At 44.3% G+C, this 23,418-nt stretch overlaps 1 protein-coding gene and 4 non-coding genes across 6 annotated transcripts in view; all 5 read right to left on the reverse strand.

Annotated features, from left to right (window-relative positions):
• ATP13A1 (ATPase 13A1) overlaps positions 1-23,418 on the reverse strand; it is a 70,039-nt gene that overhangs the window by 21,056 nt on the left and 25,565 nt on the right. For both annotated transcript variants that reach the window (XM_056570633.1, XM_056570635.1), the window contains exons 10-16: positions 21,644-21,770; positions 15,575-15,712; positions 15,373-15,493; positions 11,640-11,797; positions 11,376-11,551; positions 7,361-7,471; positions 3,076-3,201 (exon numbers count right to left, since the gene is read on the reverse strand). In XM_056570633.1, the coding sequence (XP_056426608.1) occupies positions 3,076-3,201; positions 7,361-7,471; positions 11,376-11,551; positions 11,640-11,797; positions 15,373-15,493; positions 15,575-15,712; positions 21,644-21,770 (957 nt within the window). The remainder of the gene's footprint in view (positions 1-3,075; positions 3,202-7,360; positions 7,472-11,375; positions 11,552-11,639; positions 11,798-15,372; positions 15,494-15,574; positions 15,713-21,643; positions 21,771-23,418) is intronic.
• TRNAK-CUU (transfer RNA lysine (anticodon CUU)) lies at positions 18,000-18,072 on the reverse strand. The gene has a single exon. It is a non-coding gene; the product is annotated as a tRNA-Lys (tRNA).
• On the reverse strand, positions 18,727-18,799 carry TRNAK-CUU (transfer RNA lysine (anticodon CUU)). The gene has a single exon. It is a non-coding gene; the product is annotated as a tRNA-Lys (tRNA).
• On the reverse strand, positions 20,594-20,666 carry TRNAK-CUU (transfer RNA lysine (anticodon CUU)). The gene has a single exon. It is a non-coding gene; the product is annotated as a tRNA-Lys (tRNA).
• TRNAK-CUU (transfer RNA lysine (anticodon CUU)) lies at positions 21,480-21,552 on the reverse strand. The gene has a single exon. It is a non-coding gene; the product is annotated as a tRNA-Lys (tRNA).

Here is a 23,418-nt window from a genome sequence, read left to right on the forward strand (position 1 = left end):
TGCTTATCCCTATCTTATATGAAGGATAGTCTTATACCTATCCCTATCTTATATGAAGGATAGCCTTATGCTTATCCCTATCTTATATGAAGGATAACCTTATGCCTATCCCTATCTTATATGAAGGATAGCCCTATGTCTATCCCTATCTTATATGAAGGATAACCTTATACCTATCCCTATCTTATATGAAGGATAGCCTTATACCTATCCCTATCTTATATGAAGGATAGCCTTATGCCTATCCCCATCTTATATGAAGGATAGCCTTATAACTATCCCTATCTTATATGAAGGATAGCCCTATGTCTATCCCTATCTTATATGAAGGATAACCTTATACCTATCCCTATCTTATATGAAGGATAGCCTTATACCTATCCCTATCTTATATGAAGGATAGCCTTATACCTATTCCTATCTTATATGAAGGATAGCCTTATGCCTATCCCTATCTTATATGAAGGATAACCTTATGCCTATCCCTATCTTATATGAAGGATAACCTTATACCTATCCCTATCTTATATGAAGGATAGCCTTATGCCTATCCCTATCTTATATGAAGGATAGCCTTATACCTATCCCTATCTTATATGAAGGATAGCCTTATACCTATCCCTATCTTATATGAAGGATAACCTTATGTATATCCCTATCTTATATGAAGGATAGCCTTATGCCTTAGCCCTATCTTATATGAAGGATAGCCTTATGCTTATCCCATGCATGCTTAAACTCCTTCACTGTATTTGCAGCGACCACTTCTGCAGGAAGGCTATTCCATGCATCCACTACTCTCCCAGTAAAGTAATACTTTCTGATATTACTGTGGAAAACTTTGCCCCTCTTATTTAAAACAATGTCCTCTTGTGGTAGTTTTTCTTCTTTTACATATGCTCTCCTCCTTTACCGTGTTGATTCCCTTTATGTATATAAAAGTCTCTATCATATCCCCTCTGTCTCTTCTTTCTTCTATACATGTTAAGGTCCTTTAATCTTTCCTGGTAAGTTTTATCCTGCAATCCATGTACTAGTTTAGTATCTTCTCTGAACTCTCTCTAGAGTATCTATATCCTTCTGGAGATACGGCCTACAGTACTGCGCACAATACTCCAAGCCACTTATCTCCCAGAAACAAAGTACTCCCAACAAGAGACTATGGGGACGGTCAGATTCCTCCCATACAAGTTAGATATGGAATGCGTGATGTGAAGCAATGTATGGAAAAAGTCTCCACAACTGCAACCGCCCCTTCTGATCTCCACAACTACAACCGCCCCTTCTGATCTCCACAACTACAACCGCCCCTTCTGATCTCCTAAACTACAACCGCCCCTTCTGATCTCCACAACTACAACCGCCCCTTCTGATCTCCACAACTACAACCGCCCCTTCTGATCTCCACAACTACAACCGCCCCTTCTGATCTCCACAACTACAACCGCCCCTTCTGATCTCCACAACTACAACCGCCCCTTCTGGATCTCCACAACTACAACCGCCCCTTCTCGATCTCCACAACTACAACCGCCCCTTCTGATCTCCACAACTACAACCGCCCCTTCTGATCTCCACAACTACAACCGCCCCTTCTGATCTCCACAACTACAACCGCCCCTTCTGATCTCCTAAACTACAACCGCCCCTTCTGATCTCCACAACTACAACCGCCCCTTCTGATCTCCACAACTACAACCGCCCCTTCTGATCTCCACAACTACAACCGCCCCTTCTGATCTCCACAACTACAACCGCCCCTTCTGATCTCCACAACTACAACCGCCCCTTCTGGATCTCCACAACTACAACCGCCCCTTCTCGATCTCCACAACTACAACCGCCCCTTCTGATCTCCACAACTACAACCGCCCCTTCTGATCTCCACAACTACAACCGCCCCTTCTGATCTCCACAACTACAACCGCCCCTTCTGATCTCCTAAACTACAACCGCCCCTTCTGATCTCCACAACTACAACCGCCCCTTCTGATCTCCACAACTACAACCGCCCCTTCTGATCTCCACAACTACAACCGCCCCTTCTGATCTCCACAACTACAACCGCCCCTTCTGATCTCCACAACTACAACCGCCCCTTCTGGATCTCCACAACTACAACCGCCCCTTCTCGATCTCCACAACTACAACCGCCCCTTCTGATCTCCACAACTACAACCGCCCCTTCTGATCTCCACAACTACAACCGCCCCTTCTGATCTCCACAACTACAACCGCCCCTTCTGATCTCCTAAACTACAACCGCCCCTTCTGATCTCCACAACTACAACCGCCCCTTCTGATGTCCACAACTACAACCGCCCCTTCTGATGTCCACAACTACAACCGCCCCTTCTGATGTCCACAACTACAACCGCCCCTTCTGATGTCCACAACTACAACCGCCCCTTCTGATCTCCACAACTACAACCGCCCCTTCTGATCTCCACAACTACAACCGCCCCTTCTGATCTCCACAACTACAACCGCCCCTTCTGATCTCCACAACTACAACCGCCCCTTCTGATCTCCACAACTACAACCGCCCCTTCTGATCTCCACAACTACAACCGCCCCTTCTGATCTCCACAACTACAACTGCCCCTTCTGATCTCCACAACTACAACCGCCCCTTCTGAACTCCACACCTACAACCGCCCCTTCTGATCTCCACAACTACAACCGCCCCTTCTGATCTCCACAACTACAACCGCCCCTTCTGATCTCCACAACTACAACCGCCCCTTCTGATCTCCACAACTACAACCGCCCCTTCTGATCTCCACAACTACAACCGCCCCTTCTGAACTCCACAACTACAACGGCCCCTTCTGATCTCCACAACTACAACCGCCCCTTCTGATCTCCACAACTACAACCGCCCCTTCTGATCTCCACAACTACAACCGCCCCTTCTGAACTCCACAACTACAACGGCCCCTTCTGATCTCCACAACTACAACCGCCCCTTCTGATCTCCAAAACTACAACCGCCCCTTCTGATCTCCACAACTACAACCGCCCCTCTTCTGATCTCCACAACTACAACCGCCCCTTCTGAACTCCACAACTTACATGGTGCGATGCATTCTTAATCTCTTTGATGACAGCTTTGGAGTCGGCCTTCAGGGGGCAGGAAACTACAATGAAGCCGGCAAACCTCAGATCACACTCCAGCGTCTCCCTCTTGATTTCCCGGATCTAGAAGTAGTGACAGATAGAGCGGTGTTCAGACACTGTACAAAACATACACACTGCAAGCAGGGAAATCAGACAAGGGTGGAAATGAAAAAACAAAAATGGTCATAGCTATAATGTACTACCAGATACTCTGATGCCAGTGTTTTCCAACCAGGGTGCCTCCAGCTGTTGCAAAACTACAACTCCCAGCATGCCCAGACAGCCGAAGGCTGTCTGGGCATGCTGGGAGTTGTAGTTTTGCAACAGCTGGAGGCACCCTGGTTGGAAAACGCTTAGCTAAGGCCTCTTTCACATCACGACTGGTGCCAAAGAGCCACAGATACATCAGGAAACTGTAAAAATTACATTGCTCAAAGATGTACAGACCCCATTCATTTCGATGGCCCGAGGGTACTCAGCAGGTGACATATGGGCATTTCCTGAGCATATACAAGTTTTGGTTTAGACTGAGAAATGTGGTTTGCAGCAAGACAAAAACTCAGATACATTGGGGAAAACGGCCCGAATGTAGTCACTAGCTGACTATACTCAGGCCATTTAAATTAATCGGGCCCCTGCCTCCCTGATCACAGATACGTTGGCATGACATTTTGACAAACGTTTCCTGACATATCCAAGCTTCAGAGGCACAAAAATCATGGTGTGAACCTAGAGGGGTACTCCAGTGGAAAACCTTTTTTTTTATTTATTTTTTTTAAATCAACTGGTGCCAGAAAGTTAAACAGATTTGTAAATGACTTCTATAAAAAAATCTTCATCCTTCCAGTACTTATCAGCTGCTGTTATGATCCACAGGAAGCTCTTTTCTTTTTGAATTTCCTTTCAGTCTGACCACAGTGCTCCCTGCTGACACCTCTGTCCATTTTAGGAACTGTTCGGAGTAGGAGCAAATCCCCATAACAAACCTATCCTGCTCTGGACAATTCCTAAAATGGACAGAGAGGTCAGCAGAGAGCACTGTGGTCCGACAGAAAGGAAATTCAAAAAGAAAAGAACTTCCTGTGCATCATAAGTACTGGAAGGATTAAAGGGGTTATCTAGGGAAAAAAAAACTTTTTTTATATATATCAACTGGCTCCAGAAAGTTAAACAGATTTGTAAATTACTTCTATTAAAAAAATCTAAATCCTTTCAGTACTTATGAGCTTCTGAAGTTAAGGTTGTTATTTTCTGTCTAAGTAATCTCTGATGACACCTGTCTCGGGAACCGCCCAGTTTAGAAGAGGTTTGCTATGGGGATTTGCTTCTAAACTGGGCGTTTCCCGAGACACGTGTCATCAGAGAGGATTTAGATAGAAAAGAACAACCTCAACTTCAAAAGCTCATAAGTACTGAAAGGATTAAGATTTTTTAATAGAAGTAATTTAAAAATCTGTTTAACTTTCTGGAGCCAGTTGATATATCTATATATGAAAAAAAAGTTTCTTCCTGGATAACCCCTTCAAGATTTTTTAATAGAAGTAATATAGAAATCTAGTCTCTATCTACTGGCATAGCAGTATCAAAACTGTGCCCAAATTCTATGGCCAGTCACATTCTATGAACTGTACCACCATTTGTGCTCACGCTTTGCTGTTCACCCGGTCCAGCAGTTCAGATCCATCCCGGCGCAATTATCCCGGTGCAACTATCCTGCTGTAACCATCCCGGCTCTGACGTCAGACGCCGGCACCACGAGGTGAACCTCCAGCCTTCCAGTACATGGTCCTGCTTTCCAACTAATGAAGCGGTGAGGAATATCAACTTTAGCGCACGCTAGCGCCAGCAGTCCCCGGACACCATCACGATCTTTGGCGCCTGCCAGCGCCTTATCCGACAGCGACTGCCACCACGCTCAGACCCTACTGGACCAGGCTTATAATTGGAGGCACCACACAGTGGACTGTATACACTACGGACACTTAACTATTGCGGGAGCAACATCCACCGCCTGAGCTACAATCGACAGACCGGTAACAATTGCTATCAATACAGACTGTTTGTCACTGTATCCAAAAAAGGGACATATTTACCCTAAAACATCTAGAAGAGCAAATTTCTAATATATTTGTATGGTACAGCTCTTACTTTGCTATTTTATTCTATTACTCTATACTCTATGCCAAGTGTAGAATTTTAATTTTAATACTATTGCCTAATACATTGTTAGGTTGCCTTTTTATATGTATGCTCTTCTCACAAGGGCCCTGTGAGAAGTGATGAAATTTTATTTTTATAAATAAATGATAATTATTATTGAAGCACGATCCTTGTATATCCATTTTATACTCACCTAGAAGGTCCGGGCTACATTGCATTTTTTTAATATAGAAATCTGTTTAACTTTCTGGCACCAGTTGATTTAAAAAAATAAAAATAAAATAAATGTTTTTCAGTGGAGTACCCCTTTAAAGGAAAACTGTCAGCCAGTTCACCCATACTAAACCCAATATACTGGGTGATAGTGTGAGTGAACTGGAGTCCAAAGAGGGGTCACTTACTTTACTGGGTGCCCTGGCCGCTGAGTAAAAGCGCATGTGCCGGGCCCTCGCTATGGAAGTCGGGAGTAGCGAGGGCCAAGCACAGGGCGCTCTCCGGGGACGCACAGCTCTCACGTCATCAGGACGTGAGAGCTACGTAAAATCTTCAAGCGCATGCGCTCTGGGGGCATGTAAAGAACATGAATATACAAACCACAGGGACGGGCTTAGGCCCCTTACTCCGGGACCCAAAGAAAGATGGATGCGGGGGGGGGGGGGGGGGGGGACACAGAACTCAGCGGCCAGGGCACACAGTAAAGTAAGTGACCCCTCGTTGGACTCCAGTTCACCCACACCATCACCCAGTATATTGGGTTTAGTCTGGGTGAACTGGCTGACCGTTTTCCTTTAAATACATATTGGCACAAAATGTTAAAATGTATATATTTCTGTGCTGGTTCACTGGGTTATGTCCAATAGATGGCGACAAAGTCTGAAAAGCTACAACAAATCACATAGCTGTTGGCTGACAACATTGGGTCTCTATGGGCTTTTGAGCCCCGAAGCCAAGTAGACGGCATATAGGACCCATGTCTGGATAGTGGATTATAACCAATTGGTTATGGACAATCTGTGAAGAGGGGGGAATGTTTAGACCAGTGGAGCTCCAGATGTTGCAAGCCGTTACCTCTCTAAGCCAGTGTTTCCCAACCAGGGTGCCTCCAGCTGTTGCAAAACTACAACTCCCAGCATGCCCGGACAGCCGAAGGCTGTCCGGGCATGCTAGGAGTTGTAGTTTTGCAATAGCTGGAGGCACCCTGGTTGGGAAACACTGGTCTAGGCAGTCTAGCAACATCTGGAGCTCCACAGTTAGGAGACCACTGGTTATATTTCGTGTTGAAGATTCTGTCTGCAGCAGGCGCCACCAAAATGCATTGGTGGTAGGACCGCACAGTCATGCACCGTGTCTATAGATGGCAATGCAGTCCGGGGCACAATTTTGCCAAAAATAAAAAATAAATAAATAACAATGTTTATTTTTTTGGGGGGCCGGTCCCGAATCTTACATTTCTGCTGAAGGATAGGAAATCCGCAATGTGAAAGGTGCAGTAGAATCCCATTAAAAACAATGGTACTCTGCTGCAATTGGAATTACATGGCACGATTTGTAGGGCAGATATACAGCAATGTGGACGGGTCCTTAAAGGGATACTCCACTGGAAACCTTTTTTTTTATTTATTTATTTTTTTATCAACTGGTGCCAGAAAGTTATCTATCTATTAAAAAACTCAATCCTTCCAGTACTTATTAGTGGCTCTATACTACAGAGGTAATTATTTTCTTTTTGGATTTCTTTCCAGACCACAGTGCCGCCGACACCTCTGTCCATTTTAGGAACTGTCCAGAGCAGGATAAGTTTTTGCTATGGGGATTTTCGACAGTTCCTGACACGGACAGAGGTGTCAGCAGAGAGCACTGTGGTCAGACAGAAAAGAAATCTAAAAATAAAAGAATTTCCTCTGTAGTATTCAGCTGCTGGTAAGTACTGGAAGGATTAAGATTTTTTTAATAGAAGTCATTTTACAAAATCGGTTTAACTTTCTGGCACCAGTTGATTTTAAAATAAATCAATAAAAAAAAATAATAATTTCCCACCCGAGTACCCCTTTAATGTTTGTGGATTGTCGCACACCGTTACCTGCTGGTGAGAGAGGTGACCCAGTTCTTTGTATCCTAGGGCGAGGACGCGAGCCCCTTCTCTGGAGATTTCAGTGTGCACTCTGTTATAATACTCAGGACAATGAGAGAACTGAAAGACAACAAGAATACAGATGTATTATCATGGTATACAGGGATTGCGTCAGATGAGCTTCAGCCTGGGAGACATTACATCACATTTGCAAAAATGAAAAAGAAAAAAAAATGGTTCGGCCAACAGTAATCCCTCCTAATTTCCTCCATACGCGTGCCCAATTGTGTTGTGAACAGAAGCCGCTGCCAGACACCTCTTATTTCCCAGAGAATGAAAGGATCGCAGGGATGTGGAAATCCTATCGCCCGACGCCCGGGACAAGTAGTTTTGGGCGCCGGGCAGGTGAATTGTTTATAGATTTAGCCCTGTATCGGGCAGGGACAGACAGGCTTCTCCCTTATTTCTCTTTAATGCCGGTGTGAGGTGCAGGAGCCGATGCAAGTCTACACCTCACACCGGCGCTCAGAGTGTATGGAGGGGGCGGTGGTGGCCCCCAGCTGATTTCAGTAGCCGGGGCTGCTGCTCAGAGCCCCCCAGCCGGTGTGAGGGGATCTCAGGAGCGAGGGCAGAGCCTGAGATCGCACGTCTGCAGGAGATGAGTAAGCCACGCCCCCTCACCCCCCCACCTCCCAGAGGATGGAGAGCTCAGCTCTGCATAATACAAGAAGACAGGGGGAGAATGAGGATGTCCACAGCTCCTCCCTCCCCCACACACAGCCTCTCCCCTCCCCCGCTCTGTCTACACAGGGACCTCATTTATCACGGGGAGGTTTCAAGTATTCACGGGGGAAAATACAGAGCGGTGAAAGGATGTGTGTGAGGAGACTGCACTGCACGGCTGGGGATTTCACCCCACACCGGCTCAGGTGAGGAGGCGGAGCATGCAGGGGGCGGGAAGGGTGGTTGTATATGTATGTAATGAATGATTGGGGGGGTGTATAAGCGGCAGGTGTATGTATAATGTGTGCATATGTATGGTGTATGGTGTATGTGTCATGTGTATGTATGATGTGTGTATGGTGTCTGTGTGATGTGTGTATGTAATGTATGATATAGGGGCAGCGGCAGGTGTATGTATGATGTGTGTATGGTGTATATTTATGGTGTGAGTGTATGTGTATATATGATGTGTGTATGGTGTCTGTGTGTATGTAATGTAAGATATAGGGGGCAGTGCCAGGTGTATGTATGATGTGTATGGTGTATATTTATGGTGTGAGTATGTGTATATATGATGTGTGTATGGTGTATGTGTGATGTGTGATGTGTGTATGTAATGTATGATATAGGGGGCAGCGGCAGGTGTATCTATGATGTGTGCATATGTATGGTGTATATTTATGGTGTGAGTATGTGTATATATGATGTGTGTATGGTGTATGTGTGATGTGTGTATGTAATGTATGATATAGGGGCAGTGGCCGGTGTATGTATGATGTGTCTGTATGTATGATGTATATATGTAATGTATGATATAGGGGCAGTGGCCGGTGTATGTATGAGGTGTCTGTATGTATGTAATGTATGATATAGGGGCAGTGGCCGGTGTATGTATGATGTATGTATGTATATACTGTATAATATAGGGGGCAGTGGCCGGTGTATGTATATGTGTATGTATGATATGTGTATGCATGTATGTTTTGTACAGGGGCGGACTGACAAGTGCTGCTGCCAGTTGTGCTATCTCATTTTTTTATTTATTTTCAGAGGCTTCTGGCCTCCCGCACTAAATTACACCCCCAGAATCCCACCCCCCTTCATACTCACCAACCGACCAAGAGCCCCACGGATGCACGCAAACACCCCCGAACCAAAACTACAACTCCCAGCATGTTACACCATAACCTAAACTGTAGAACTATAAAGTGCAACATGCTGGGAGTTGTAGTTTTGGTTCGGGTCAGCTGCAGAGCCATAGGCTGTATCAGGGCATGCTGGGTGTTGTAGTTACTAACTGTAATTCCCAGTATTCCTTGACACAGCCTATGGCTCTGCAGCTGACACGAACCAAAACTACAACTCCCAGCATGTTACACAATAACCTTACTGTCCTACTATACAGTGCAACATGCTGCAACACCCACACAACCATAGGCTGTATCAGGGCATGCTGGGTGTTGTAGTTATCTAGTAACTAAATGCAACTTCCAGCATTTTCTGACACATAATTAGAGTAAATAAAATGCAGCACACAAACTGGAGAAGCAGAACACTATCTACCAGGACAAGTGGATTTTCTTGAGGGACAAGTAGATTGTGTTCCGCTTTAGTCCCTTGGACAAGTAGTTTTTTTTATTTATTTCCACACCCCTGGATCGACAGATGAAATCCATCACCATATACATTGAAATGAGATCTCCATATACATTAGATCAGTGTTTCCCAATCAGGGTGCCTCCAGCTGATGCAAAACTACAACTCCCAGCATGCCCGGACAGCCAAAGGCTGTCCGGGCATGCTGGGAGTTGTAGTTTAGCAACAGCTGGAGGCACCCTGATTGGGAAACACTGCATTAGAGGGTCGCCCTCAAAATCGGTGAATTTGGAAACACATATCTATGTGTTTATATTAGGGATCGACCAATATTTTTTTTTAGGGCCAATACCGATAATCTGTGGAGGTTAGGCCCGATAGCCGATAACTTATACCGATATTCCGGTATAAGTTAACGGCTATTTATCCCCTCCCCCGGCGACACCCTTGCAGATCATTGATTTAAAGCGGGCGGGTGCGGGGCATTGTCGGATTATCGGCAACCAGGGTGCCTCCAGCTGTTGTAAAACTACAACTTCCAGCATGCCTAGAGAGCCAAAGACTGTCCGGGCATGCTGGGAGTTGTAGGTTTACAACAGCTGGAGGCACTCTGGTTGGGAAACACTGGCCTAGAGTCTTACCTTTCGCCTATATCTATAGGGAAGGGTCACTGGAAATAAGATGGGGGAAAGAGGTTGTATAAGGAGAAGGTTAAAGGGGTACTCGGCTGGAAAAAAAAAAAATTTCAAGCAACTGGTGCAAGAAAGTTAAACAGATTAGTAAATTACTTCTTCCAGTACTTATCAGCTGCTGTATGATCCACAGGAAGTTCCTTTCTTTTTGAATTTTCCTTTCTGTCTGACCACAAGTGCTCTCTGCTGACACCTCTGTCCATTTCAGGATCTGTCCAGAGCAGGAGGGGTTTTCTATGGGAATTTTGCTCCTGCTCTGGACAGTTCCTAAAATGGACAGAGGTGTCAGCAGAGAGCACTGTGGTCAGACTGAAAGGAAATTCAAAAAGAAAGTGGATCATACAACAGCTGATAAGTACGGGAAGGATTAAGATTTTTTAATAGATGTAATTTACAAATTTGTTTAACTTTCTGGCACCAATTGATTACTGGAAAACATTTATTTTTATTTATTTATAATTTTTTTTTTTTTTTTTTTAAGAGTACCCCTTTAAAGGGGTACTCCGGCGCTTAGACATCTTATCCCCTATCCAAAGGATAGGAGATAAGATGCCTGATCGCGGGGGTCCTGCCGCTGGGGACCCCTGTGATCTTGCATGCCATACCCCGTTATAATCTGTCCCCGGAGCTGCCACGCCCCCTCTCATAGGCTTGCACTGAGGGGGCAGAGCATGACGTCACACGGGGCGGAGCTGTCATGTCACAATGCTCCGGCCCCGTGATCGACAGTAATCAGACCCGGAACGAACACGCTCCGGGGACTGATTATAGCGGGGTGCTGTGTGCAAGATCACGGGGGTCTCCAGCGGCTGGACCACCGCGATCAGGCATCTTATCCCCTATACTTTGGATAGGGGATAAGATGTCTAAGTGCCGGAGTACCTCTTTAATATGCCATCTTCTGGTCACAGTGGTCATGGAGTACCAACACAATATAGCGGTCTGATTACTGGCTTCAATTAGATTTGTCAAATACAATAGAGTCCAGAATATACGGCCTTCTCTGTGCTCACCATCTTGTGGAGTGTCTCGGGAGCTCCTTTAACCGTGGCCACACAGCACAGGTCAGTGGAGCCGGGCCGCTCGTACGAGGCCAGGACAGACATCCGCTTCAGGGAGCTGGCGAAATGGAAGCGCTGGTGGATTTTCAGGCCCTGGGTTTTAATGCCTCGAGGAAAAACTTTCTCATCTGTCCACAAGGAATAGAGCAATACATGTTAGTAGTGTACAGAGGAGGAGAACACGTCATGGGGACATGTCAGGGGGAATGCTCTTACCTTTGGTGAGGGCCCAGTCCACAGCCGTCAGCATGGCTTTCTCTAGTGGGTCTCCCACCAACGTGCCATCATCCAGCTGCACTAGAGAGTGACAAGTGGCCACTACTCTGTGAGTGTCGATGGGGATGTCAGAAATGGGCGTTATATCCTTTCCATCTCTACGAGGAGAGAAGAGACACAGTCTGGATTTACAGTCCATTACAAATATCACAGTCTAGTGTCCACATTAGAGATGAGCGAACTTACAGTAAATTCAATTTGTCACGAACTTCTCGGCTCGGCAGTTGATGAGTTATCCTGCGTAAATTAGTTCAGCTTTCCGGTGCTCCGGTGGGCTGGAAAAGGTGGATACAGTCCTAGGAAAGAGTCTCCTAGGTCTGTATCCACCTTTTCCAGCCCACGGGAACACCGGAAAGCTGAACTAATTTATGCAGGAAAAGTCAGCAACTGCCGAGCCGAGAAGTTTGTGATGAATCGAATTTACTGTAAATTCGCTCATCTCTAGTCCACATATTAATAGGGCACAACTAATCCTTTACCTCCTTTCCTCCCTTTAAAGGGGTACTCCACCCCTAGATATCTTATCCCCTATGCAAAGGATAGGGGATAAGATGTCTGATTGTGGGGGTCCCGGCGCTCTTTGCTGCAGCACCCTAGATATGCGATGCACGGAGTGACGTCATGCCCCGCTCATGACATCACAGCCACGCCCTCTCAATGCAAGTCTATGGGAGGAGGCGTGGCTGTAACGTCATGAGCCTCCGCCGCTGCACAGACGCTCTAAGCGAACGCCGGGTGCAACAGGGAGATCGCGGGGGTCCCCAGCGGAGGGACCCCCGCAATCAGACGTCTTATCCCCTATCCTTTGGATAGGGGATGAGATGTCTAGGGGCCGAGTACCCCTTTAAAGGCAGGATATAAGGGCATGAATTTAAAGGGTATTCCGGGGTAAAAAAAAATGTTTTTACATCAACTGGTGCCAGAAAGTTAAACAGATTTGTAAATTACTTCTATTAAAAAAAAAATCTTAATCCTTCCAATAATTATCAGCTACTGAAGTTGAGTTGTTCTTTTCTGTCTGGCAACAGTGCTCTCTGCTGACATCTCTGCTTGTCTCGGGAACTGCACAGAGTATAAGAGGTATGCTATGGGGATTTGCTTCTACTCTGGGCGGTTCCCGAGACAGTTGTCATCAGAGAGCACTTAGACAGAAAAGGACAACTCAACTTCAGCAGCTCACAAGTACTGAAAGGATTAGATTTTTTTCTATAGAAGTAATTTACAAATCTGTTTAACTTTCTGGAGCCAGTATAGATATATATATATATATATATATATATATATATATATATATAAAATTCCTGGATAACCCCTTTGAACAGATGCTAATGTGTATGGTGGATTTCAACGTACCCAATCCTACTGTTACCAATGGCGATAAGCTGCCACATAAGGTCTCTGCCAAAGTTTCCCTCCCCTTTCCCCATTCAGGGCATATGCACACCCCACTGAGCTGAGCATGCATATGTATGTGGGGGGAGTAGGACAGAATAGCTGGTCCACTTAGCTTCCCTGACATGTCTGATTTAGTAAACATGGATTTCCCTGTCCCAATTTTTTTTTTTTTTGCTATGTCATCTTATCATAGAATTCTGTGTCATTCCTCTGTTATTCCTCCTGGAAGTGTATATTCCTACCATACCGCCCTGAGGACGCCATTATAACTAGTGGCAGAAACGCGTCGGCGGTTATTCTGGTGGGAGTAATTGATGCGCAGGTGGCACGACTGGGCTGGCAAGGCCAAGCAGAGCCCCTTTATTCTATCCTGTGAACTAATATGGTGATTGGCCACACAGGCACGTTTACTTTAATTTTAAGAGTATCTATTAAAAGCTAAATTTTAGGCACACCCCTTGACAAAAATATTTGGTGTTCTTTATTATCATTCCTCTTGGAAGCGTATGAATAAAGTGGGAGTTGGCTCTCCACTTATCATTAGGGTGTGCTTTTTGACTATGTTCCCATCAACAAGAGGAACCATAACATCCATATATTGATTTATCATTTTCCAAGGACACAAACAACAGATTTTTTATAAAAAATAAAAAAATAAAAAAAAAAGGTTCTTAACCCCTTAAGGACTCAGCCCATTTTGGCCTTAAGGACTCAGACAATTTAATTTTTACGTTTTCATTTTTTCCTCCTCGCCTTCTAAAAATCATAACTCTTTTATATTTTCATCCACAGACTAGTATGAGGGCTTGTTTTTTGCGTGACCAGTTGTCCTTTGTAATGACATCATTCATTATATCATAAAATGTATGGCGCAACCAAAAAACACTATTTTTGTGGGGAAATTAAAACGAAAAACGCAATTTTGCTAATTTTGGAAGGTTTTGTTTTCACGCCGTACAATTTCTGGTAAAAATGACGTGTGTTCTTTATTCTGAGGGTCAATACGATTAAAATGATACCCATTATTATATACTTTTATATTATTGTTGCGCTTAAAAAAAATCACAAACTTTTTAACCAAATTAGTACGTTTATAATCCCTTTATTTTGATGACCTATAACTTTTTTATTTTTCCGTATAAGTGGCGGTATGGGGGCTCATTTTTTGCGCCATGATCTGTACTTTTTTTTGATACCACATTTGCATATAAAAAACTTTTAATACATTTTTTATAATTTTTTTTTAAATAAAATGTATTAAAAAAGTAGGAATTTTGGACTTTAATTTTTTTTCGTTCACGCCGTTCACCGTACGGGATAATTAACATTTTATTTTAATAGTTCGGACATTTACGCTAATGTTTTTTACGCTTTTTGGGGGTAAAATAGGAAAAAACGGACGTTTTACTTTTTTATTGGGGGAGGGGATTTTTCACTTTTTTTTTACTTTTACTTTTACATTTTTTTACATTTTTTTTTACACTTGAATAGTCCCCATAGGGGACTATTCATAGCAATACCATGATTGCTAATACTGATCTGTTCTATGTATAGGACATAGAACAGATCAGTATTATCGGTCATCTGCTGCTCTGGTCTGCTCGATCACAGACCAGAGCAGGAGACGCCGGGAGCCGCACGGAGGAAGGAGAGGGGACCTCCGTGCGGCGTTATGAATGATCGGATCCCCGCAGCAGCGCTGCGGGCGATCCGATCGTTCATTTTAATCGCGAACTGCCGCAGATGCCGGGATCTGTATTGATCCCGGCACCTGAGGGGTTAATGGCGGACGCCCGCGAGATCGCGGGCGTCTGCCATTGCCGGCGGGTCCCTGGCTGCGATCAGCAGCCGGGATCAGCCGCGCATGACACGGGCATCGCTCCGATGCCCGCGGTTATGCTTAGGACGTAAATGTACGTCCTGGTGCGTTAAGTACCACCTCACCAGGACGTACATTTACGTCCTGCGTCCTTAAGGGGTTAAAGGGGTACTCCACCGGCCAGCGTCCTTGTGCTGCTGGAGTTGGCGACGCCCCTCGTGACATCAAGGCTACGCCCCTTCAATTCAAGTCTATGGGAGGGGGCGTTACGCCCCCTCCCATAGACTTGCATTGAGGGGGCGTAGCCGTGATGTCACAAGGGGCGTCGCCGACTCCAGCAGCCCAAAAACAACATTGGGAACATTTACTTCCGAACGCTGGCCAGTGGAGTACCCCCTAAATAAAACTAACACGTCAGGTCAGCTGGCGGATTCTCTAATTTTTTTTTTGAGAACTTACTTGAGTCCGGCTACACCCCGCACCACAAGGCTGTCGCTGGTTAAGGTCCCGGTCTTGTCGAAGCAGCAGATATCCACCTTACCAGCAAAAGGGATTCGAAAGGGCTCGGTACAATAGACGTCTGAAACAATGAGAGGTTCTGTCAGTCAAGAGGATTAATGTCTATAAATATGAATACGGTTTTATTATATCGGGCACTCACAGAGTTTGGCCAGAGCGATCAGAGAGGTGTTTACTGCCAGCGAGAGCTCTATGGGGAGCTCCGGAGGTACAACCGAGGTCAGGATCAGAGTGCACTCCAAAAATAACTTGTAGCGATTCCTACTGGCATCTTTAGTACCTAGAGATCGAAAGTCACCAAATAACTAAATACAAACATCCAAGAAAATGATCAGATGACTTAAAAGCTTAGAATTTATGTATAAGGCTGGGTTCACACTACGGTTTGTAACTACGGTTCCCGTATACGGCCGGGAGGAGGGGTGGTCGACCACGTTTTTGCTTGCGGTCGGGAAACTGCATACGGCCGAAAAAGCAGCCGACCGGAGGCTGCGGTTCACTCCGGTCGGCTCATAGACATACATTAACTACGGTTCCCGAATACGGCTGAGTGCGGCCGCCGCGATTAAGCCCCGCCCACCCCTCCTCCCAGCCGTATACGGGAACCGTAGTTACAGACCGTAGTGTGAACCCAGCCTAACAGAGCATGTTAGGCTGCACATGAAGTTCAACCCTTCAAGGACTAACCCGGGATGGCGTTCTGGGTAATATCTGGGCAACCATGCATTAAAGGGGTACTCCGGTGGAAAACCATTTTTTTTTTTTTTTTTAAATCAACTGGTGCCAGAAAGTTAAACAGATTTGTAAATGACTTCTATTAAAAAAAATCTTTACTCTTCCAGTACTTTTTAGCAGCTGTATGCTACAGAGGAAATTCTTTTGTTTTTGAATTTCTTTTTTGTCTTGTCCACAGTGCTCTCTGCTGACACCTGATGCCCGTATCAGGAACTGTCCAGAGCAGGAGAAAATCCCCATAGCAAACCTATGCTGCTCTGGACAGTTCCTGACGCAGACAGAGGTGTCAGCAGAGAGCACTGTGGACTGTCTTGAAATTCAAAAAAGGAAAAGAATTTCCTTTGTAGCATTCAGCTGTTAAAAAGTACTGGAAGGGTAAAGATTTTTTTTTTTAATAGAAGTCATTTACAAATCTGTTTAACTTTCTGGCACCAGTTGATTTAAAAAAAAAAAAAAAATGGTTTTCCACCGGAGTACCCCTTTAAAAGTTTATCTTTACGTTTTTTAGGGCTATTTTTCCTAACGGGGTAGTCCAGCTCTTTATTTCTTATCACCTATCCTTTAAATAGAGGATAAGTGTCTGATCGTGGGGGGTTCCGACCAATGGGATACGCCCCACCCTGTACTATCTCCATCTCTCCCATAGATATGTATAGAGGGAGTGTGTTGACCCCCAGCTCCGTGCATAAAACAGGATGTCGTACAGGAGATATAAGGGGTTCCAAGGATCGGGGCCCCCACGATCAGACACTTATTCCCTATCCTTTGGATAAGTATAACAAGTGAAGAGGGCAACAGTGCCCCTCTTGTCCTCAGGCAGTGGTCAGTATTGCAGTTCAGCCACTTTTAACTGACTGATGCTACACCACAATACCAGACAAACATGCAGGGACTCTTGTTATCTAATCTCATACAACTTTTCTAAATATAAACTTTTTATGCTTGATGTCAATTCAATATGTAAAAATAATAATAATAATAATAATAATAATAATAAATTGTACCATTTTTTTTAATGGGTTTTAGACACCTTTGTGCCTTGTTTGTCAAAGGGGTGTGACTTATGGTAACAGGGGTGTGGCTTCATTGTAATATCGCATGTCAAAATTTCGGTGGAAAGTAAGCCAGCCAACAGGTGGTCTAAATGACACTAGATGGTCCAGTGTTTCCCAACCAGGGTGCCTGCAGCTGTTAACAACCTAAAAAAGTCCTATGTACTGTGGTCTGAATAAAAATGGGGAAAACCCAAAACAACCACTAAATAACCTATAAATACGCCACTACAGCGTATAGGGTAAACCCACCAAGAGTAAAAAATGTATATAATAAAATAAATAGAAAATATATTAATCTGAGAAATCAATAACCATAAAATTTAATAAATATGATTTTATTTTACAAAAAATACATATATCATACACAAGCAAGAAAAGTTGGTAATAATATATAGCTATATAACATACATAAAAATAGTAATCATTAGCGCAATTTGATAATGTGTATAATTATTTAAAAAAATGTATTTTATATATATATATATATATATATATATATATATATATATATATATATATATGTAAATAAATGCACCGTCTTTCTTTCCTGTTATAATCATGTAAAACAATGAACACCCATTAAAATCAATGGGATCTGTCAAGAGCCGGCGGTGCCGTTGTGACCCGTTCCGATAATGGGCGTTAAAGTTCACAAGGGCAGTGTGAAAGTTGCCTTACATATTTGTAAAACTAACCAGCTCCTGAATCTAATATTGTAAACATTTCTACATATTTAGGAGAATCAATACCTCCCCATTACAAAAGAAAAAAATTACTCGCCCAACGTGGGGCTCGAACCCACGACCCTGAGATTAAGAGTCTCATGCTCTACCGACTGAGCTAGCCGGGCTGATGTAAAGATTAGGCAACATCTTGACTAAGATCCCAGAAGGCTAATGGCCAGTGTTTCCCAATTATTGTCACAAAACTACAACTCCCAGCATGGGCACTCAAAGTGTAGATAAGGGGAACACTGGTAGTGATCATAGGGGCACTCCGGCATGGATAATAGGGACACACTGGTACTGATTATAGGGGCTCTCTTACACATTTAAAACTCCGCTGCTCAGCGTTTGGAACAAACAGTTCCGAACGCTGGAGTCGGAAGCTCGTGACATCATAGCCCCGCCCCCTCGTGATGCCACGCCCCCTCAATGCAAGTCTATGGGAGGGGGCGTGACAGCTGTCACGCCCCCTCCCATACACTTGCATAGAGGGGGCGTGGCGTGACATCATGAAGGGGCAGGGCTATGATGTCACAAGCTCCCGCCACCAGTTCTAGCGTTCGGAACTGTTTATTCCAAACCCTGAGCAGCGGAGTACCCCTTTAAGTAGTGCATCAAAAAAGAATTTCCACCTAAAATAATAACAATAAAACTGTATTCCTGATGTAGGATCAATATATTCTTTGCTAAAAGTTTTCTTGTGTTTTCTGATGGGATCTGCTCCTAATTTTCCCCAAAAATCTAAAAATCCTTATATCAAATAAAGTAAAAACAAGTGTCGCCCAACGTGGGGCTCGAACCCACGACCCTGAGATTAAGAGTCTCATGCTCTACCGACTGAGCTAGCCGGGCTACTGTATCTTTAAGAGAAAGTCATTGGTCCTGGTGGGTTATTGTGGCATATCTGTATTGGGCATCGTTCACACTGCCGTTGGGCTCCGTTAGGGGGAGTTCCGTCGGCAGTTCGGTCGAGTTTAGCAGGAGGAAAAAAAAGTAGTGAAAGCACAATTTTTTCTTCAGCTAAATCCCTGTAAAATTACCGAATCACTGACGGGCCCCCTGCAAGTGAAGTAGCCGTTTACTTCCAACCCGTTTTAGGGTCTGATCGGCTCAAACAAATAAGAATCGGACCCCTAACGGGTCGGGTGCAAACAGTAATGTGAACCTGGAGTAAAAAGACTGTACCAGGTTTCCCTAATGGTTTTGTTGCACATGGCTATAATATTACTGGGGGCGCTCGGGGCCTTACAATTGGTTATGTGACACTGTTCATGAGGAGCACACCTACATTCTTAACCCCTTAAGGACTCAGCCAATTTTATTTTTGTGTTTTCGTTTTTTACATCCTCATCTTCTAAAAACCATAACTCTTTTATATTTTTACCCATAAGGGATTGTTTTTTGCGGGACCAGTTGTCCTTTGTAATAACATCACTCATTTTACCATAAAATGTACAGCACAACTGTAAGAGGGCTCACTTTTTGCTCCATAATCACATTTGCACATATAAAACTTTGTAATAAATTTTGTAATTTTCTTTTGGAATATGGTGTGACAAAAAAGCAGCAATTTTGGAAATGTATTTTTTTTTTTTTCACTTATGCCGTTCACCATACGGGATCATTAACATCATATTTTGATAGTTCGGACATTTATGCAAATATGTTTATACATTTTTATTTTTATTTAACACTTTTTGGGGGTAAAATGGGAAAAAGGGACAATTTACATTTTTATTGGCGGATGAGATTTTTAATTTTTTTAACTTTTTTTGTTTTACTTTATTTTTTATTTTTTTACACTTTTTAGTTTTTACACTATTTATAGTAATCATTTGATTGCTAATACTGTTCAGTGCTATGCATAGGGCATAGCACTGATCAGTGTTATCAGTGATCTTCTGCTCGATCTCAGACCAGAGCAGAAGACCCCAGGGGATGGACGGAGGCAGGAGAGGGGACCTCTGTCCGCCATTATGGATGATCGGATCCCTGTGGCAGCGACGCGGGCAATTCGATCAGCCATTTTACTGACCGCACTGCCGCAGATGCCGTGATCTGTATTGATCACAGAATCTGAGGGGTTAGTGGCGGACATAAGGCTCATGTCTGCCATTACCGCCGAGTCCTGCCGTGCATGACAAGAGACAACCCCCCCCTCCACGATGCTTGCGGTCATGTACTGGACGTAAATGTAGGTCCTGGTGCTTTAAGTACCACCGCACCAGGACGTACATTTAAGTCCTGCATCATTAAAGGACAAATCCGTGTAGCAAACCTCTCCTGACATGGACAGAGGTGTCAGCAGAGAGCACTGTGTATGACTGGAAAGAACAACATGACTTTCTCCAGGGGATACAGCAGCTGATAAGTACTGGAAGGCTTGAAGTTTTTAAATAATTCCAGATCTGTACAATTTTCTATCACCCTTTGATTTGAAAACTATTTTTTTTCTCTGGAGTACCCCTTTAATGGGGCACTCTAGAAATGTTAATGGGTACACTCCAGCTGGCACTGCTAACAGAGGGGGAACTTGCTATTGCTATAAGGCCAAAGACAGTCCCCAATCTACCTCATGTGGTATATTAAAAAATACTAAATTTCCCCTATATCTAGTAAATTATATATATATATTAAAAAAACATTCGCCCAACGTGGGGCTCGAACCCACGACCCTGAGATTAAGAGTCTCATGCTCTACCGACTGAGCTAGCCAGGCTGATGGGAGGAACTGGCACCATCTGGACTACCTTCCCAAGACGCTCTAGGCCAGTGATTCCCAACCAGTGTGCCTCTAGCTGTTGCAAAACTACAACTCCCAGCATGTCCGGCCCTACTGGGAGTTTTAGTTTTGCAACAGCTGGAGGCACAGCAGTTGGGAATCACTGCCCTAGGCATACAGGGCACACTTCTCCATTGTATGGACAAGAACTGCCTGGAGACAAACAAACCATCAAAATATAGTAATCTACAATAAGAGAAGCCATAACTGGTTGAACTTCTCCCTAAGCCATTATCAGATTGCAGCATACAGGTAAGAGTAAAAAAATGGATAAAAAAAAAATAATAATAATAATTAATTAAAATCTAACTAAAAACTATAATATTTATATTTTATGCTTGTTTATTTTGGTTCGATTATATATAGATGAAATTTTACTAATATTATTACAATAATCACGATAAATAATAATAAAAAGAATAACAATAATAATAATCACAATAATAATAATGAATAAAGTCTTAAAATAATAAATATATTTTTAGAATGATGATTACTTCAATAACAACATTAATAAAAATTTATAAAAATTATTACTATGTACAGAATGAAAACTAAACAAAAAATTGCTAAAAAAAAAAAAGACATACTACTACTACAACTAATACATCTTTTTCTATTTATTTATATTAAGATTATATATACACACACACATATACATATATATATATCTATAGATATATATATATTTAAAAAAAATTGCTAACAAAAATAGACAAACATTTTTTAGTACCCTTCCCAAAAAAGTTACGCCCAACGTGGGGCTCGAACCCACGACCCTGAGATTAAGAGTCTCATGCTCTACCGACTGAGCTAGCCGGGCTGGTGACCCCAAACTTCACCATGGCCCTTTACCAGATGACTGTTCCACCAATAAAGAGGAGTGAAACGCCCATCATTCACACTGATGTTACCTTCTATCCAGACATAAGCAGCAGCAGCAATGGCGAACACCAAGAGGAAGAGGATGAAGATGAAGGTCTCCAGATTGTTAGCTGTGACGCGTTTCACTCCAAACATGATAGTGCGCAGGAGCTTCCCCTGTTAAAGAAATGACGATGTCATGGTTACTCATGGCATCACACAAGGTGCTTCTCAATCACATGGGGCGAGGCCTCAGACCACCACTAGGGGGAGATGTCAGCGGGTGATCACAAGTGCTGTCCAAGACAATCTGCTAATTCCGCAATGAATAGGGAAAGTGGAGAGGTCCTCATTCACCAATAAGGCTGGAGGGCTACCCACAATCCTTTGCTCATGGGAATTGTTGCAGTAAAAATCACAGGTCACTGCACCATATAGTAAAACATTGAGGTCACGGTAACCTGCGATATCACACGTCTGAAGCCCTAGATCAGTGGTCTTCAACCTGCGGACCTCCAGATGGTGCAAAACTACAACGCCCAGCATGCCCGGACAGCCAACGGCTGTCCGGGAATGCTGGGAGTTGTAGTTTTGCACCATCTGGAGGTCCGCAGGTTGAAGACCACTGCCCTAGATAATATGCATATATTTTGTATATCTACCAACAACAGCTACTAATAGTACAAAACATGTGGTGATCTGCAGTCCTCAGGACCACTAAGGTACAAGATCCTCGCACTACTGGAAGAAGAATCCACATGTAGGCACCTACCCTAACCCTCTACAGTCCTAAGGACCTACCCTAACCCTCTACAGTCCTAAGGACCTACCCTAACCCTCTACAGTCCTAAGGACCTACCCTAACCCTCTACAGTCCTAAGGACCTACCCTAACCCTCTACAGTCCTAAGGACCTACCCTAACCCTCTACAGTCCTAAGGACCTAACCCTCTACAGTCCTAAGGACCTACCCTAACCCTCTACAGTCCTAAGGACCTACCCTAACCCTCTACAGTCCTAAGGACCTACCCTAACCCTCTACAGTCCTAAGGACCTACCCTAACCCTCTACAGTCCTAAGGACCTACCCTAACCCTCTACAGTCCTAAGGACCTACCCTAACCCTCTACAGTCCTAAGGACCTAACCCTCTACAGTCCTAAGGACCTACCCTAACCCTCTACAGTCCTAAGGACCTACCCTAACCCTCTACAGTCCTAAGGACCTACCCTAACCCTCTACAGTCCTAAGGACCTACCCTAACCCTCTACAGTCCTAAGGACCTACCCTAACCCTCTACAGTCCTAAGGACCTACCCTAACCCTCTACAGTCCTAAGGACCTACCCTAACTAGGGATTGACCGATTATTGGTTTGGCCGATAATCACGATTTTGGACATTATTGGTATCGGCAATTACCTTGCTGATAATGCCCCCCCCACCGCACCGTCGCTGCTGCCCCACTGCCTCCCCATCCCCGGTTTTATAATTACCTGTTCCCGAGGCCCGGGGTCCGCGCTACTTTTGGCTCCTGCAGTGTCCTGCGTTACGCTGTGCAATGACGAGTGATGTCTTCAACGCGACATCACCGTCAATGCGCACAGTGACAGCGCAGGACGCCGCCGGAGCCAGAAGTAGCACGGACCCCGGGCCCTGGGAACAGGTAATTATAAAACCGGGGATGGGGAAGCAGCAGTGGTTAAACTCAGAACCGGCAGGGGGAGAGAAGTGGGCGGCGGCGGTGGTCTCTGGGCAGGGGGGGGGGGCAGCGGCGGTGGTAGCGTGGACCCCGGGAACAGGTAATTAAAAAAACGGGGATGGGGGAGGC

The sequence above is a fragment of the Hyla sarda genome, chromosome 4, assembly GCF_029499605.1.
Source record: "Hyla sarda isolate aHylSar1 chromosome 4, aHylSar1.hap1, whole genome shotgun sequence".
Classification (NCBI taxonomy): Eukaryota; Metazoa; Chordata; class Amphibia; order Anura; family Hylidae; genus Hyla; species Hyla sarda.